This window comes from Saimiri boliviensis, chromosome 11 (genome assembly GCF_048565385.1).
Source record: "Saimiri boliviensis isolate mSaiBol1 chromosome 11, mSaiBol1.pri, whole genome shotgun sequence".
In the NCBI taxonomy this organism is placed as follows: domain Eukaryota; kingdom Metazoa; phylum Chordata; class Mammalia; order Primates; family Cebidae; genus Saimiri; species Saimiri boliviensis.
The window spans coordinates 24,235,005-24,252,290 of record NC_133459.1 but is presented as its reverse complement, the minus strand read 5'-3'; the positions used below and the strand labels follow the sequence as shown (position 1 = coordinate 24,252,290).

General features: G+C 47.0%; 1 protein-coding gene across 4 annotated transcripts in view; it reads left to right on the top strand.

Moving 5' to 3' along the window:
- The first annotated feature begins 1,075 nt into the window (after positions 1-1,075).
- The window catches only part of PAFAH2 (platelet activating factor acetylhydrolase 2), a 41,716-nt gene continuing 25,505 nt past the window's right edge, over positions 1,076-17,286 (top strand). The window contains exons 1-5 of one of the 4 annotated variants that reach the window (XM_074380306.1): positions 1,076-1,220; positions 10,705-10,841; positions 12,424-12,577; positions 13,711-13,807; positions 17,041-17,109. In XM_074380306.1, coding sequence (XP_074236407.1) covers positions 10,752-10,841; positions 12,424-12,577; positions 13,711-13,807; positions 17,041-17,109 — 410 coding nt within the window. In that variant the 5' untranslated portion in view covers positions 1,076-1,220; positions 10,705-10,751. Of the gene's footprint in view, positions 1,221-1,262; positions 1,879-10,704; positions 10,842-12,423; positions 12,578-13,710; positions 13,808-17,040; positions 17,110-17,286 lie in introns of those variants that run through there. The other 3 variants (XM_010345412.3, XM_074380307.1, XM_074380305.1) reach the window with 3 other exon arrangements.

Sequence of the window (17,286 nt, the reverse complement as noted above, 5' to 3'; positions counted from 1 at the left end):
GGCGGAAACTCTGGCGGCGAGAACAAAGCTCCTAGAGGAGCGGGGTGGGGGCGTGGGGGCGTGCAGGTTGGGTAAGGAAGATCTTGAATGGCAGCTGGGACTTCATTTCATAGGTAGTAGAGAGCCATCGAACGTTTTTGAGCTGCCGGAACGATCCAAATTTCCTGTGGAAGTTTACTTAATCCCAGACTCCTGAGGGATGGGCTCTGCCTAGCCCCCCCCCCCGCCCCCCAAGAATATCTCCTTCCATCTCACACTCAGCTGCAGCCAGCACTGAACCGACTGCCATACTCTGAAACGTTCTTCACTCCTGGCTACGTTCTTTCCTTCTGGTCTCAAAGTTAACATCGTTTTCTCTAAGGAGCCCTGCGGACACCGCCCTTTTCCCCCCAAGCCTGGGCATGGGGTCCCACGCTGGCTGTGTCTCCCCCATGAGATCACAGCTCTGTGCTGTCATTATTCATTTGTCTGAAATCTCTTCTAGGCTGTGATTCCGTGGAGGCTAGTGGGTATCGTGTCCTTCTGCGGAGGCTAGTGGGTATCGCGTCGCTAAGAGCCAGCATAAGGCACTGATGTCGGGGTGGATGCGGCCCAGCAGATCGCTCGGGTTCCTCCCCTTTCTCGGCCAGGGAGTCTTTTGAGGACAATGGAAAATCACAGGTGTCAACAGGTCTAGGCTGGGAGGGAATGTCCCCTTAATTGCATGAACAGTCTGTTATTCTTACAGGAAGCAAAGTGTGCAGAAGACACAAAACAAACTCCGATCGCCTCCTATCTCCCTGACAATAAAGCGAAGCGGGGGCCATTTCTAGGCACGCCTGAGGACTATTTGAGGAGGTTGAGGCGGAGGGTTACACACGGGATTACCAAAAAAACGCCTCCGCTCGAGAGCAGAAATAGCGGCGGCTCCTCTTCAGGCCACCAGGGGGAGGAATCGCACCGCATCCCGGGACTTGGGCGGTTTCGCACGACCAGGGTTGGGGGGGCTGGCGGGTGGGTCGCGTAGATCTCTGGGAGTTGTAGTCCTAGGTTGTAATGCGCAATCTCACTTTCTGCACATCGAGAGTTGTAGTTCCAGAGTGAGGAACGGGACGTGCTTCTAAGCGTCCATGTTGAGCCCTGGAAACTACAACGACCAAAAGGCCACGGGCTTCTGGGCGGTTTCTCGTTTCCTTCGAGTCAAACGTCTGGGGCTGCTTCTGAGGGATCAGCTCAACTGGGTAAGTTTGGTTGGCGAAAGCCTCTATATGTCAATTGAGGTCCCTACGACTTTCCTATCTGTCCCGGTTTGGGGCCTTGGAGTTTCAGTCGCAGGAATTGCACATTCATCTTTGTCCTTTTCGTTTTCTTTCTTTCTTTTTTTTTTTTCGCCCTCTCAGCCCAGCTTTTCCCGACTCTGGGAAGAACCGGGAAGAGAAGACCGTCCTTTCCGTTTTCTATTCAGACACTTGTAGCCACCCACTCCCTTGACCCTCCCACCGTCGCCTCGCGCTTTCACGGCCGGCGCCCCAGGAATTCCCCCTGAGCTCCCGTCCCAGGACCCAGCCCCCTTAGCCCTACCTTGGACCCCACAGCCCTGCCCTGATTTCTCGGCTCCACCCTGAACCTGCAGCTTCATCCTCCTGAACTCCGGCTTCTTTATGCTCCTCCACCTTTTGTGTACTTTGCTCTTACTCTCAATTTTCTGTTTTTCACGCCGGTGGAAGGAGGGCCTCCAGTCCTTCTTCCCAATCCGTGAATACCCTGGAGAAGTCAGCAGACCCGCTTCTAGGCCAGCTCTGCCTCTCACCCTCTGTGACCTTGGGCAAATCATGCAACTCCGGACTCAGTTTCTTCCTCTCTAAAACGGAGTATGACTGCTGCTCCATCAGTCTCAGGGTGAGGAGTGTTGTGGAGCCAACAAGTTAGTATGTGTATAAATGTCTTGTAAACTGTAAGACCCTCACGAGAGGCAGATTATTTTTATCACAATTGTTAATGCTCTGGAACACTTTTTTTTTTTTTTTTTTGAGACGGAGTTTCGCTCTTGTTACCCAGGCTGGAGTGCAATGGCGCGATCTCGGCTCACCACAACCTCCGCCTCCTGGGTTCAGGCAATTCTCCTGCCTCAGCCTCCTGAGTAGCTGGGATTACAGGCACGCGCCACCATGCCCAGCTAATTTTTTGTATTTTTAGTAGAGACGGGGTTTCACCATGTTGACCGGGATGGTCTCGATCTCTTGACCTCGTGATCCACCCGCCTCGGCCTCCCAAAGTGCTGGGATTACAGGCTTGAGCCACCGCGCCCGGCTCTGGAACACTCTTATCGTGGCTCTTTCTAGTTCTGCCACCTTATTGCTCAAACCCATCTCTTGAGCGCTTTGGTGTCTTCATTGCCTAAGAGCTGGATAATATTTCCTCACTTCTTCCAGAGACCAAAGGTCAGGCCAGTGAGCTTTTAGTCTCCAGAGAGCTTTGTCTGAAAGGAAGCACCAGAGAAGTGTGTCTCTTGGACTGTATCCTGAAATATCCAGTGATGAAAGGGCCACACAGCTGGCAGAGCAGCAGCCGTCTCCTCACCAGAAACAGGGCCCCAGCAGGAGAGGACAGCTGCAACCTAAGCCCCATCCATTTCCTCTTGGCTCTTCTGGACCTGTTCAGTAGACACTGGCTTTGATAGGGCTGTCTCAGGCCTGAAAAGGCTAGTGGGAAAGAATCCGTTTTGCCAAAGGGCTTAATCCAGGAAAAATGAGAGACCTTGGCTGGGAAAGAGAGACATAGCATTGTTAATTAGTTCCTAACATTTTATAAGCACTCAACATGCCCCAGGCCCTAGGCAATATTTTCACTTATGAAGTATCCACTTTACATATAAAGAACTTAGAGAGGCCATGTAGTTAAAATAATTATAGCTGCCTCCTATGGTTCTATAGTACCTTCTGTGCATCAAGGGCTTTACATGCATTATCCTCATCAACAATCTCATGAATAGTTACTATTTCTTTTCGAGACAGGGCCTCGCTCTGTCAACCGGGCTGAAGTGCAGTGGCACAGTCTTGGCTCATTGCGGCCTCTGGCTCCCAAGCTCCAGCAATCCTCCTACCTCAGCTTCTTGAATAACTACAGTTGCAAACTACCACACCCAGCTAATTTTTTGTTTTTTAATTTTTTGTAGAGACAGCATTTTGCCATGTTACCTGGGCTGGACTTGAACTCCTGGACTCAAGTAATCCTTCCCACTTGGCCTCCCAAAGTGCTGGGATTATAGGTGTGAGCCACTGTGCCTGGCCGTAGTTATTATTTCTGTTGTGAGAATAAATTATCAGAGGTTTAGAGTTTGAGAAACTTGTTCAAGATCACACAGCTAATAAGTGGCAGGGGTAGAATTCAGAGTCATCAAAACCTTTTCTCACGCATTATACCATATAGCCTTATTTTTAGATCAAAAACACAAAGATTAAAGAAGGCTTGAGATTGGTTTAAATCAAAGCCAAGTGAAGGAACATTTATTGAATCCCAACTCTGTGGGGAAAGCATGCAGATAGATGGTTTGGCCTACCAAAAAATGTAAAACCCAGGTTTTTTTTTTTTTTTTTTTTTTTTAAAGGGAGTCTCACTTTATCACCTAGGCTGGAGTGCAATGGCATAGACTAGGCTCGGCTCACTGCAACTTCCGCCTCCTGAGTTCAAGCGATTCTCCTGCCTCAGCTTCTGGAGTAGCTGGGACTACAGGCACTTGCCACCATGCCCGGCTAAGTTTTGTATTTTTAGTGGAGATGGAGTTTTACCATGTTGGCCAGGCTGGTCTTGAACTCCTGACCTCATGATCTACCTGCCTCAGCCTCCCAAAGTGCTGGGATTACAGATGTGAGCCACCACGCCCGGCCTATAAAACCCAGCCTTTACCCCTGTAGTGGATCTGATGAGATAAAGCATAAATGTGCCAAAAAATAAATAGTATTCGTTGGGTAAATTAATTACTGAGACCAGCTGTATGCAGGGCACTGCATGAAGTCTAGTGATAGTAACATGCTTCTGGGTGGCCATGGAGATTATACCCAGTGAAATCGTAGTCATAAAAGTGACTCAGTGTATCTGTAGTTGGAACAGAGTATACACTCAGTAAATGTCTGTTGCATGCATACGTGTCTGAATAAAAGAAAAATTCATCCAAAGACCCTCCTAATCAAAGTCTAGACCACAGGTTCTCAAACTTGGCTAATTAGAAGCACCTGGGAAGCTTTTACAAATGAATTGACCCCTGGAAATAGGGGCCCCAGAATACACATTTTTGAAAAGCTTCTTAGGTGATTGTGATGATAGGTTCAGGAACCTAAGATCTAGATTCTACATGGACCACTAGCATAGTTGCAGGCAAGTCACTAGAACAGGTATTAATCCAAGAGCTGCCCTAAGGTAACCTGAGATTGGTTACCAGATAACAGATGTGGACAGTGATCAGAGATGAAAGGAGGAAAGGTTGGAAGGACCTGGGAAAGCTTCTTAGAGGACCAGAGATTTCGCTGGGCCTTGCTGGATGGAGAGGCTTCGGGACAGGCACCATCATGAACCATTTAGACAAAATGAGCAAAAGAAGGTAGAGACAGACTGATTTCCTTGGAAAATTCCGTGACTTTTATTAGAAATAACTCTTAGCTGGGCATGGTGGCGCGTGCCTGTAATCCCAGCTACTCAGGAGGCTGAGGCAGGAGAATTGCCTGAACCCAGGAGGCGGAGGTTGCAGTGAGCCGAGATCGCGCCATTGCACTCCAGCCTGGGTAACAAGAGCGAAACTCCGTCTCAAAAAAAAAAAAAAAAGGAAAGAAAAGAAATAACTCTAGATGCTTTGTGTGAATGTTTCTTTGGCAAAATTTGCAAGTCAGATTGGATTTTTCCATCTCTCCATGCTATTTGGACATCAATCAATGTGAGCCTAGGAAACAAAGATTCATTTTCATGTTAGCTTCACTCTGGCCAATTAGCTTCTCTAGTTTTTATTTCCAACCAATTTAGTTGATGATCCTCCCAGAAACTTTCCAGGAGCACCAGAGTTCTGCTTTCCTCTGTTTGGCCATTTCCAAGTCCCCTTATCCTGATTCTTGTCGTAAGTACTGTTCTTTATGCAGGATGAGAGAAAAATCTCTTCCCATAAGAGGCTTAAGGACTAGTGTCCTGGTTCCCCAATCTTTTTTTTTTTTTTTTTTTTTTTTTTTTTGAGACGGAGATTCGCTCTTGTTACCCAGGCTGGAGTGCAATGGCGCGATCTCGGCTCACCGCAACCTCCGCCTCCTGGGTTCAGGCAATTCTCCTGCCTCAGCCTCCTGAGTAGCTGGAATTACAGGCACGTGCCACCATGCCCAGCTAATTTTTTGTATTTTTAGTAGAAACGGGGTTTCACCATGTTGACCAGGATGGTCTCGATCTCTTGACCTCGTGATCCACCCGCCTCGGCCTCCCAAAGTGCTGGGATTACAGGCTTGAGCCACCGTGCCCGGCCTCCCCAATCTTAAAACCTGACTTTTTGGTTCTTGACTCCCCAGATTGACTCAGTGGCCAAATCCTAGTGTTTCTACTTTTCACTCATCAACACGTTTCTTGGTTTCTTTCTAAGAGTCAGGTACCGGCCGGGCGCGGTGGCTCAAGCCTGTAATCCCAGCACTTTGGGAGGCCGAGGCGGGTGGATCACGAGGTCGAGAGATCGAGACCATCTTGGTCAACGTGGTGAAACCCCATCTCTACTAAAAGTGCAAAAAATTAGCTGGGCATGGTGGCACGTGCCTGTAATCCCAGCTACTCAGGAGGCTGAGGCAGGAGAATTGCCTGAGCCCAGGAGGCGGAGGTTGCGGTGAGCCGAGATCGCGCCATTGCACTCCAGCCTGGGTAACAAGAGCGAAACTCCGTCTCAAAAAAAAAAAAAAAGGAAAGAAAAGAAATAACTCTAGATGCTTTGTGTGAATGTTTCTTTGGCAAAATTTGCAAGTCAGATTGGATTTTTCCATCTCTCCATGCTATTTGGACATCAATCAATGTGAGCCTAGGAAACAAAGATTCATTTTCATGTTAGCTTCACTCTGGCCAATTAGCTTCTCTAGTTTTTATTTCCAACCAATTTAGTTGATGATCCTCCCAGAAACTTTCCAGGAGCACCAGAGTTCTGCTTTCCTCTGTTTGGCCATTTCCAAGTCCCCTTATCCTGATTCTTGTCGTAAGTACTGTTCTTTATGCAGGATGAGAGAAAAATCTCTTCCCATAAGAGGCTTAAGGACTAGTGTCCTGGTTCCCCAATCTTTTTTTTTTTTTTTTTTTTTTTTTTTTTGAGACGGAGATTCGCTCTTGTTACCCAGGCTGGAGTGCAATGGCGCGATCTCGGCTCACCGCAACCTCCGCCTCCTGGGTTCAGGCAATTCTCCTGCCTCAGCCTCCTGAGTAGCTGGAATTACAGGCACGTGCCACCATGCCCAGCTAATTTTTTGTATTTTTAGTAGAAACGGGGTTTCACCATGTTGACCAGGATGGTCTCGATCTCTTGACCTCGTGATCCACCCGCCTCGGCCTCCCAAAGTGCTGGGATTACAGGCTTGAGCCACCGTGCCCGGCCTCCCCAATCTTAAAACCTGACTTTTTGGTTCTTGACTCCCCAGATTGACTCAGTGGCCAAATCCTAGTGTTTCTACTTTTCACTCATCAACACGTTTCTTGGTTTCTTTCTAAGAGTCAGGTACCGGCCGGGCGCGGTGGCTCAAGCCTGTAATCCCAGCACTTTGGGAGGCCGAGGCGGGTGGATCACGAGGTCGAGAGATCGAGACCATCTTGGTCAACGTGGTGAAACCCCATCTCTACTAAAAGTGCAAAAAATTAGCTGGGCATGGTGGCACGTGCCTGTAATCCCAGCTACTCAGGAGGCTGAGGCAGGAGAATTGCCTGAGCCCAGGAGGCGGAGGTTGCGGTGAGCCGAGATCGCGCCATTGCACTCCAGCCTGGGTAACAAGAGCGAAACTCCGTCTCAAAAAAAAAAAGAGTCAGGTACCACACCAGCTGCTTTGAATGCATTATTTCATTTTTTTATTTCCATAGCAACCCTATGAGGATGGATAGTGTTCCCATTGTACAGATGGAGAATCAAGCTTAGAGAGATCAGATTACTTGTGTAAGATAAGAAAGCTAGGCAGGGCCCGGATGGTGGCTCACTCCTGTAATCCCAAGTGCTTTGGGAGGCTAAAGCGGGAGGATCACTTGAGCCCAAGAGTTTGAGACCAGCCTGGACAATATGATGAAACTCTGTCTCTACAAAAGATACAAAAATTATCTGGGCATGGTGGCAAGCATCTGTAGTTCCAGCCACCCAGGAGGCTGAGGTGGGAGGATCGATTGAGCTGGAAGGGTGAGGCCACAGTGAGCCACTGCACTCCCGCCTGGAAGATAGAGCGAGACCCTGTCTAAAATACAGACAAACCAAAAAACCCCAAAAGCTAGGCACCAAAGATGCTGTGCCTCCAATGTGGTTATTTCAGACTGTCTCTCGTGGGCATGATCTCATTTCCAGAGTAGATTCCAGCTTTTTCGCTTAGCCCTTGAGGGAGTGCTGTTCCCCAGATCTGGTCACAACTTTCTCTTCTCACCTTGCCTGTTTCTTACACTAGCTTCCTTCTTACCACACCTTTGCCCACTCTCTTCTGCTTGAGAGAGCCTTTCCCATCTTCCCCTGCTCTCTAGTTCCAAGCTAAAGGAGCACTGTTTCTTCTCAGAACTCCTGTGGTCTTTTATCTGCCTCTCTTTTATGACAGTTGAACTTGCAGCTGCTTCATTGTCATGTGAGTGACATGTGGCTTGTGGCCCCAGCAGTAGGTCTTCCATGTGTATACCTCAGCAACAAGCGATGGGGAAGTTCAGGGTCCGAGGCTAAGCAGAGCTCATCCCCCTTCACTCTAGCTGAACAGCCCACTGACATCAGGAGCTTAGCTTCTTTTTCAAAAGAATTGGGTTTGTTTTTTAAATTTGCTAAAGAGAAACAAAATAAAGACATTATCTGTAGTAGAAAGAAAATAATTTATTATCTTTCAAAGTTGAATAGAATGTTGGGATTATTGAGACCAGACAGTGGCAGCTGACAACCAGGATACTGTGTATCGTAATAATTGTTCTGCTTGTGACTCGGAGCAGCTCACCTAATCTCTCTGGACTTTGGTGTCCTCCCTGGTAAAGGAGGTGTATGTACTGGGAGAAGGGGAAGACAATTGTGGGGAGGATTGACAGAAATGCTCTCTTAGGTCTCTTCTTATTCAGACATGCTTTAACTGGAACTCCCGAGTCTCTCCCAGAGCATCTTAAAGGAAGTAGAATAATTTAATCATTAACATGTGGACCCCATACTCAGTGTATGCATTTGGATGCTTTTGGTTGCAGCCAATAGAAATCTAACTTCAGTTGGTTTAAACAAGAAAGGGAACTTCTTTGTAACCAGATTCATCGACTCATGTAACTAGAAAGTCTAGAAGTGGGTTAGGTTTCAAGTATGGTCTAATCTGTGGATTCTTAATGTCTTCACAAATGGGACTCTGTTTCTCTGTGATTCTCCCAGTTTTGCCATCCACCATGGGTATCTTCATCCTCAAGGTAGCAAAAATGGCTGCAGTGGTTCAAAGCCACTTGACAGATGACATCTACACATCACACTAGTTTAAAACAAGGAAGAACCTTTCTCCCTTCAACCATCAAACCAAAGTCCCAGGCTTTACTCTTAATGGACCAACCTAATGCCATATGCCCACTCTTCATCCAAATACTGACCAGAGAATAAGGACCGATCGACTCCAGTTAATGAAGGCTCAACCCTGGAGGTTAAGGAAGGATCAGCCCCACCTAAATCACAAGGCAAGGGATACTGGGAAGTTTGACATTCTCATGTTGCAGCCACATTGCCCATGATCGAATTCTGGCTCTGCTTGCCTGTGGTGTTCTTGGGTAAATTGCCTTTGTCAAGCATCTGTTTCCTTGTCTGTAAAATGAGATAATAATACATGTCTCAGAGGACTGTTGTAAGAATTAAATTAAATAATATATGAAAAGCACTAAACATAGTTCCTGGCACACAGTAAGTGTGATGATGATGATGATGGTGTTGGAGATGATGAAATTGAAGAGGGATAGGGGAGCACTGGCCCCAATTTCGGAAGCAGCTGAGCCGTAGGAATGTTTTCTAGTCAGGAGCATGCACAGCTGTCACGCTGAAAGCTTCTATTTGATCTACTGCCCGCGTCATCCTTTTCCACATCTCTGCGTTTTTTCTATAGGTGCTTTCTTCCTCCTCTGCCTCTCAATTTCCCCATCTGTAAAGGCCCAGCACAAGTGCCATCCTATATTCAATAGTTTAAAGCTGGGTGTGGTGGCTCTTACCTGTAATCCCAGTTACGTGGGAGGCTGAGGCAGGATTATGTGAACCCAGGAGTTTGACACCAGCCTAGGCAACATAGCTAGACCCTGTCTCTCAAAAAATAAAACAGTTTTAAGAAAAAGCTTAGGTCATTGACTTCGCATATGTATAAGTGACTCTCCCCCTGAGCAGGATCAGTAATGGTTAAGAACTCAGTTTCTGGATTAGGCAGAACTGGGTTTGCCACCAGGTAACTTGGGAAAGTTATTGAACCTCTCTATGCCTTAGTTTTCTCATCTGTAAAACAGGATCTTTTTTTTTTTTTTTTTTTTTTTAAGACAGGGTCTTGTCACCCAGGCTGGAGTGCAGTGCACTGCAACCTCCGCCTCCCAGGTTCAAGTGATTCTCCTGCCTTAGCCTCCCGAGTAGTTTAGGACTATAGGCGCCCACCACCGCGCCCGGCTAATTTTTGTATTTTTAGTAGAGACAGGGTTTTGCCATGTTGGCCAGGCCTGTCTTGAACTCCTGACATCAGGTGATCCGCCTGCCTTGGCCTCCCAAAATACAGGCCTGAGCCACCCCACCCAGCCAAAACAGTGTCTTAATAGTATTTACCTCAGGCCAAGCTTGGTGGCTCACGCCTGTAATCCCAGCACTTCAGGAGGCTCAGGTGGGCAGATCACAAGGTCAGGAGATCAAGACCATCCTGGCCAACATGGTGAAACCCCATCTTTACTAAAAATACAAAAATAAAGTTAGCTGGGCATGGTGGCATGTGCCTGTAATCCCAGCTACTTGGGAGACTGAGGCAGGAGAATCACTTGAACCCGAGAGGCCAAGGTTACAGTGAGCTGAGATCATGCCACTGCACTCCAGCCTGGCAACAGAGTGAGACTTCATCTCAAAAAAAAGTACCTACCTCAGAGAGTTGTTAAGAGAATGAAATGATGTAATATATATAGTGCCTATAAAGAGGTCAGTACAGTGCTGACCGTAAATAATGGATCTTTGTGGTTACTGTTAGCCTCAGGAGAAGAAGTGTGACCGCCTCTGCAGCATTGCTGCTATGCTGTGCACATAGAAGCTGCTGGATAAATATTTGTTAATGGGCTGGGAGGAGTATGGATGGCTCTCTGTCCCCTTCACAGCCATCTCCTCACCCCAGCAAAATAAATAAAAACCGCCTAACCTTGGAAAAGGCAATGTAGCAAAGTAGAAGGTGCAAGATTTCATGAGTGACTGGCAGGGGGGATGGGGTGCTAAGGGAGGGGTGGACAGGGTGGCAGATGACACTTAGCAGCAACAGGAAGCCGAGAGGAAACCAGCAAGAGGCTGTTCTGTGTTCCCCCATCCAGCCAGCAAGTTTAGCTCCGCCAAGTCATTTGATTCACCCGGTGATGAAATGGGGGTCAACCAGTCTGTGGACTTTCCGCCTGTCACAGGACCCCATCTCGTAGGCTGTGGGGATGTGATGGAGGGTCAGAATCTCCAGGTAAGTGTCCCCAGCTCCCTTCCTTCTGTCTGTACTGCTTCGGCTGGCACTGTGACTTACTGATTACAAGTCTCATTCTGCACTCCATGGGGGGGAAACTGAGTTAGAGTGGGTCTGGATTTGGTTATTAAGCTTCCAGGTCTGTGTTCTCTGAGCGTTTTCCTCCCCGTTTGAAACATTAGAAATATTCCAATAGACAGAGATAATGGGTTCATTTTCCATCTAGGAGGAAAGGGGGAGTGGCTCTATCTTCAAAGACAGCTTGCAGATCCCCTCACCTTTCTTGAGGGCAGATGCCTGACCTTGGAAGTTTTGATCTTATCATAATCTGAGTGTATGAGAGGAAAAGCCATGGGCATGTGCCTTTGGCCTTGGATCCCTGACCTGGGTAGGAGGACAACTTTCTTTCTCTCTCCTGCCTTGATCTGTTTTCCCCTCCGTCTTTGACCTCTGGACTTGTCCTCTATCAGATCCTAGGACTTTTAAAGTAACTAACATATATATGATATATAACAACATATATACTTGTGTATATATAGTAGAGACAGGGTCTTGCTATATTACCCAGGCTGATGTCTAACTCCTGGCCTCAAGCGACCCTCCTACCTCAGCTTCCCAAAGGGCTGGGATTACAGGCGTGAGCCACTGTGCCTGGCCCAGTTCCTAGGTCTTTCTCTGCTAGCCCTTATACTTCCTGCCTCCCTTAAGAGCCACACACTTCCTAGTAACCCCTCACCTACTCCCATGTAAAATGAGTGTGCTGTTGCTTCCCAAGGACCATCCTAGCGGTGGCCTGGATGAGCTACCAGTGCCACCCTGTTCAGCACAAGGACTCATCTCTAACTCCTGGGGCTCCTTCAGGCCTAGGCTCAGTTTAAGGACTAATCTCTAACTCCTGGGGCTCCTCCAGGCCTAGGCTCAGTTAGCAGAGTAATCTTTAACTCCTGGGGCTCCTCCAGGCCTAGGGCCAGATTTAAATCTTAATTGTCCCAAGCACTAAAATATTTTTGGTGCCCCCTCCCACAATGTAATTCAAAATACAGTTGTCTACAAATGTCTATGAAATAACATAAGCTTTAGCTGTATGCTAAAAATCAAATTGCTTCTTTCCGGATTTCTGAATGTAAAATTCAGGTATGCTAATTGAACCTCAAGTTTCCCTGTTTTGCTGGTGCCCCAAACACCTGCCGAGTGTGTCTGTTAAGAAATCTAGCCGGGCGCGGTGGCTCAAGCCTGTAATCCCAGCACTTTGGGAGGCCGAGGCGGCTGGATCACGAGGTTAAGAGATCGAGACCACCCTGGTCAACATGGTGAAACCCCGTCTCTAGTAAAAATACAAAAAATTAGCTGGGCATGGTGGTGTGTGCCTGTAATCCCAGCTACTCAGGAGGCTGAGGCAGGAGAATTGCCTGAACCCAGGAGGCGGAGGTTGTGGTGAGCTGAGATCGCGCCGTTGCACTCCAGCCTGGGTAACAAGAGCGAAACTCTGTCTCAAAAAAAAAAAAAAAAAGAAAAAAAGAAAAAAAAAAGAAATCTAACCCGGGCTCCTTGCTCTGAGCAGCTGCTCTCTTCTTTCCTACAGGGGAGCTTCTTTCGACTCTTCTACCCCTGCCAAGAGGCGGAGGAGACCGTGGAGCAGCCTCTGTGGATTCCCCGCTATGAGTACTGCACTGGCCTGGCCGAGTACCTGAAGTTTAATAAGCGCTGGGGCGGCTTGCTATTCAACCTGGCTGTGGGTAAGGGCTGGCCTGACCTCCACATGCTTTCCCAGTTGTTTGGTTATGTTCCTGGGAGATCCCAAGGTGGACACAGTACCTTACAACTTGCAGTGTCCAGCCTTTCGTAAGGGGTATCCATTAGCCAGTGCGGTGTGGAGAGTTGGGAGAGAATTACATATGTAAGAGCTTTGGTGATTGAGTTAGACTTTCCTGGATTCAAATCCAGAGTTTATAATTTACTAGCCATGGGTTTTGGGCAAGTTACTAAACCTGTCTGAATACCTGCCTTTGCGAGTTTGTAGTACAGGATGTATGTAAAGCCTCTAGTGCAGTGCTTGGGGCATAGAATGTGTTCCATAAATAGCACTGATTGCTCATTTATTCAGCATGTTTTAATTCCTACTCTGTGCCAGCTATTGTGTGTATCAAAGAAGGGTTCTTAACTATCAAGGAGCATACAGTTTCCTGCAGTTTTCCCTCCAGTCACCCCTCTTCTGAGTAGGGTAACATTGAGTCCACTACTTCCCCCAAAGGCCTCACACCTAGGAATTCCACCCATTGCCTTGGCAACTCAGCAATTTACCCTAGAGTTGTTCAGTACTGCCCCTTCGGACTTAGCTTTCCTTTTTTTTTTTTTTTTCTTGGAGACAGAGTCTTGCTCTTGTCACCCAGGCTGGAGTGCGATGGCATGATCGCACTCACTGCAACCTCTACCTCCTGGGTTTAAGCAGTTCTGCCTCAGCCTCCCGAGTAGCTGGGATTACAGGCGTCCGCCACCACACCCAGCTAATTTTTGTATTTTTAGTAGAGATGGGGTTTCACCATGTTTGCTAGGCTGGTCTCAAACTCCTGACCTCGTGATCCACCCATTCGTGACCCACCTCGTGATCCACCTCAGCCTCCCAAAGTGCTAGGAATACAGGTGTGAGCCACTGTGCCAGGCCTAGCTTCTCATTTTCTATTGTACTCACTCTTCATAGGTAAGAAAGGGAGAAAAAAAATAGGTGACTGACTGCCCTGAGTTGTTCAGGGACCCTTAGTGGTTCTCCAGAAGGGAGAAACACATGTCCCCACCCATACCTATACTCAGGCTGCCCTTGGGATAACAGCTTTGGGGCAGCCAGAGATTCTATAGCCCATGTCTCTGCTAGGATCTTGTCGCCTGCCTGTTAGCTGGAATGGCCCCTTTAAGACAAAGGACTCTGGATACCCCTTGATCATCTTCTCACACGGCCTAGGAGCCTTCAGGTAAGAGCTTCTTTCCCCTGGACCTTGCCATACTCCTTGCCTGGTGACAGCTGCTGAGTCTTAGCTTATTCTCAAAGGGCAAAAAACAGACATTTCCATCTGCTAGCTCTCTTATCTCTCATCTGCTTCCTCCCGTAGCATTGGGTTCACCTTCTCCAGAAGGCTTTTTTGAAGTCCTTTTAACTTTGTGGAGCCTTTCAGCAGCCTTCGTATGCTTTACTTCTCATGGTCCAGCATTTATGTAAATATACACTTTCAGCTTTCTTCCTGTGTAACAGCCCAGAAATGCTAGAAGGAGCACGAGCTTTGTGATCAGCGTGTCATCTATTTATTTTAATTTAATTTTTTTCAGACAGGGTTTTGCTCTGTTGCCCAGGCTGGAGTGCAGTGGTGTGATCACAGCTCACTGCAGCCTCAACCTCCTGGTCTCAATCGATCCTCCTGCCTCAGCCACCAAGTAGCTGGCATGTACCACCACACCTGGCTGTTTTTTTGCAGAGATGAGGTCTCAGTGTGTTGCCCACACTGATCTCAAATTCCTGAGCTCAAGCCATCCTCCCGCCTTAGCCTCCCAAAAGTGCTAAGATTATAGGTGTGAGCCTCGTGCCCCACCAAGAGTCATTTATTCAACATGAGGGTCCATTCTGCGCGTAGCACTGGCATAGTAGCAAATAAGATGGACTTGCTCCCTGCACTTTTGGAGCCAGCAGCCTAACTTGCAAATCTCAACCATGTCCCTTGTGCTCTGTTTGAGTCTGGGAAGGTTGTTTAATTCTCCGAACTTAGATTCCATCATCTGTCAAAGACGAATGCCGCTCTCCCAGGGCAGTTTGTGAGGATTCCGTTCAATTGACACCTACTAGGTGCACACCCATGTCGGTTCTCCTCTCATGTTCTCTACATGGAGGGATATGGTGAGGTAAACTGTAAGGTCTCCTTTACCAGACTTAGGAAGCTTTGGCCTAAATTTCATTATTCACTTAGAATTCTTCCATGAATTCCGATTTCTGCACCTTGGTGTGTTATATAAATAACGGTAGTACATGTGTTCGTTCCTATTTAAGCTTGTGAATGTTCTCTCTGTTCATCCATCAACATGTATGTCTAGTTTATGTCCCAGAATGTTGCACATCTCAAAGGCATCTGTTTTTGCCTCCCAGCCCCCAAACCATTGTCCACACTGTAGCCAGAGAGATCTATTTTGAAACGAAATATGATCTTGTCATTCCAGCACCTGAAGCAGTACCCAGCATATAATGGGTACTCAGTAAGTATTTGTTGAGTGAATGAATGAATGTCTCTTCTTACTTAAAGTTTTTAATAAGTCTTTGAACTTAATTCAGTTCTTCTTATGGTCTCACCTTGATTCAGGTCCAAGACAAATTTTCCAGGCTCATTCCTTGCTATTTGCCCCACCGTAGCTCTCCAGATAAATTGGTCTTTTTGCCTGGACTATTCACCATTCTGCTTTTCTCTTCCTCTTCCCCCTCTTCCTCTTTTCCTCCTAATTTCAGTTTACCTTCAAGATCTTAGTTGGGATGTCATTGTCCTAGGGACACCCATCCTGACAATTTTATATTATATTTTATATTATATATTATTTTATATTAATTTTTCCAGAATGTGCTTTCATAAGACAACCTATACTTCTCAGCATTTAACATAATTGTAATAAATAAATTACTCGTGTAATTATTCTTTAATGCCTGTCTTCTTCACTGTATTGTAAGCTCTTGAAGGCGGAGACCATATCTGTCTTCTATTGCTCCAGTACCTAGGACAGTGCCTGGAAAGCAGTTGTTTACCAATAAGTATTTATTGAATGAATACAAGGGCTGTGTGTGCGCTAGGTTCTTATTCATTCAGCAGACATCTGTGGAGCACCTGTTCTGTGCCAGCCCCTTGGCATGAGAGGAAGGTGGGACATACCAAGATTAACAAATCAAGGAAGTCGCATCTGCTAGAAGAGCAGGAACACAGACTCCTGTAACTGTAGCTCACGGCAGGAAGTGGAGAGTAAACATGGAGATAAGGTTAGAAAGGCAGTTAGATGGTTTTTGATACTGTTTTTTTTTTTTTTTTTTGAGATGCCCAGGCTGGAGTGCAATGGTGTGATCTCAGCTCACTGCAACCTCCACCTCCTGAGTTCAGGCTATTCTCCTGCCTCAGCCTCCCAAGTAGCTGGGTGGCATGCGCCACCATGCCCTGCTACTTTTGTATTTTTAGTACAGACAGGGTTTCTCCATGTTGGTCAGGCTGGTCTCAAACTCCCGACCTCAGGTGATCTGCCCACCTCGGCCTCCGAAAGTGCTGGGATTATAGACATGAGCCATTGCGCCTGGCCTGATGCTGCTTCTTGTTCAATAAATTGAGTACCTGCTGTGTACCAGGGCTGGGCATTCAGTAATGAAGAAGAGAGAGTTCCTGCCTTCAGGAAGATTATAGTCTAGCAGGGAAAAGAAGCAAAGAAACATTTTCCTCCTAGGCCAACAGGTATTTATGGAGAGAGCGGGTGAGCACATGACTTTGGAGGTGGTCCTTTTGGTCTAAGAGTCTGTATCGAGACTTCGCACTTCATTAGACTTGGGCAAGTCAGTTATAAATATTCTTCATTAACCAGAGTGAAATTCCAAGGAAAAAGGAAGGGAGGATAAGGGACATTGTTTACCCTCGTTGCATCTGTGGTTAATTCAGGCTCTGAAATCCTTCCCGTGGGTCATGGCCCTATGGTTTCCTATCCTAGGGAGGAATATGTGCAGTTAATTACCTAACCATTCTCAGTGTGTCATCGTCTCATTTGGTTCCCACATAGCCCTGTGAGGTGGACAGGCAAGGATGCCCATTTTTCAGCCGGGCAGACAGACTCTGGAAGGCAGACTTGCCCAAAGTTACACAATTTGAACTGGGAAGGGATTGGAAATCTCTCTGGCTCTAAAGTCCAGTTCACTGCCTTCCCTGGAAAAGTGGGAGAAAGTAAAAAGGAACTTAAGAACCTGACCTCCCTGTATCAGTTAGAAATTGGGCAAGTTGTATTTAACAGAAAACCCCCAAATAATAGTGACTTTAATATAGTAATGTTTATTTCTCTCCCAAGTGAAAGGAAGCCAGAGGTAGACAGTTAAGGTTGATATGGTAGTTCCACAAGATGGCTGCTAGCAGAGCGTGGTTGGAATGCGGGTGAAGGCTGGGCTGTTCTTTTGATCCCTTTTCCTCCTTTCTTTTTGAATCTCCAGGACTTTGTATTCAGCCTTCTGCATGGAGCTGGCCTCACGTGGCTTTGTGGTTGCTGTGCCAGAGCACAGGTGAGGGATGAGCCGCCATGGATTGGGTGCCTACAGTGAGCTAAGATATAGACTAGTCCCCTATCAATGTACTATTTCTAATCCTCTTGACAACCATGCAGGCCAGGATTATACACCTTTTCAAGAAGAGAAAACCAAGGTTCAAAGATGTTAAATAATTTCCCAAAAGTGACACAC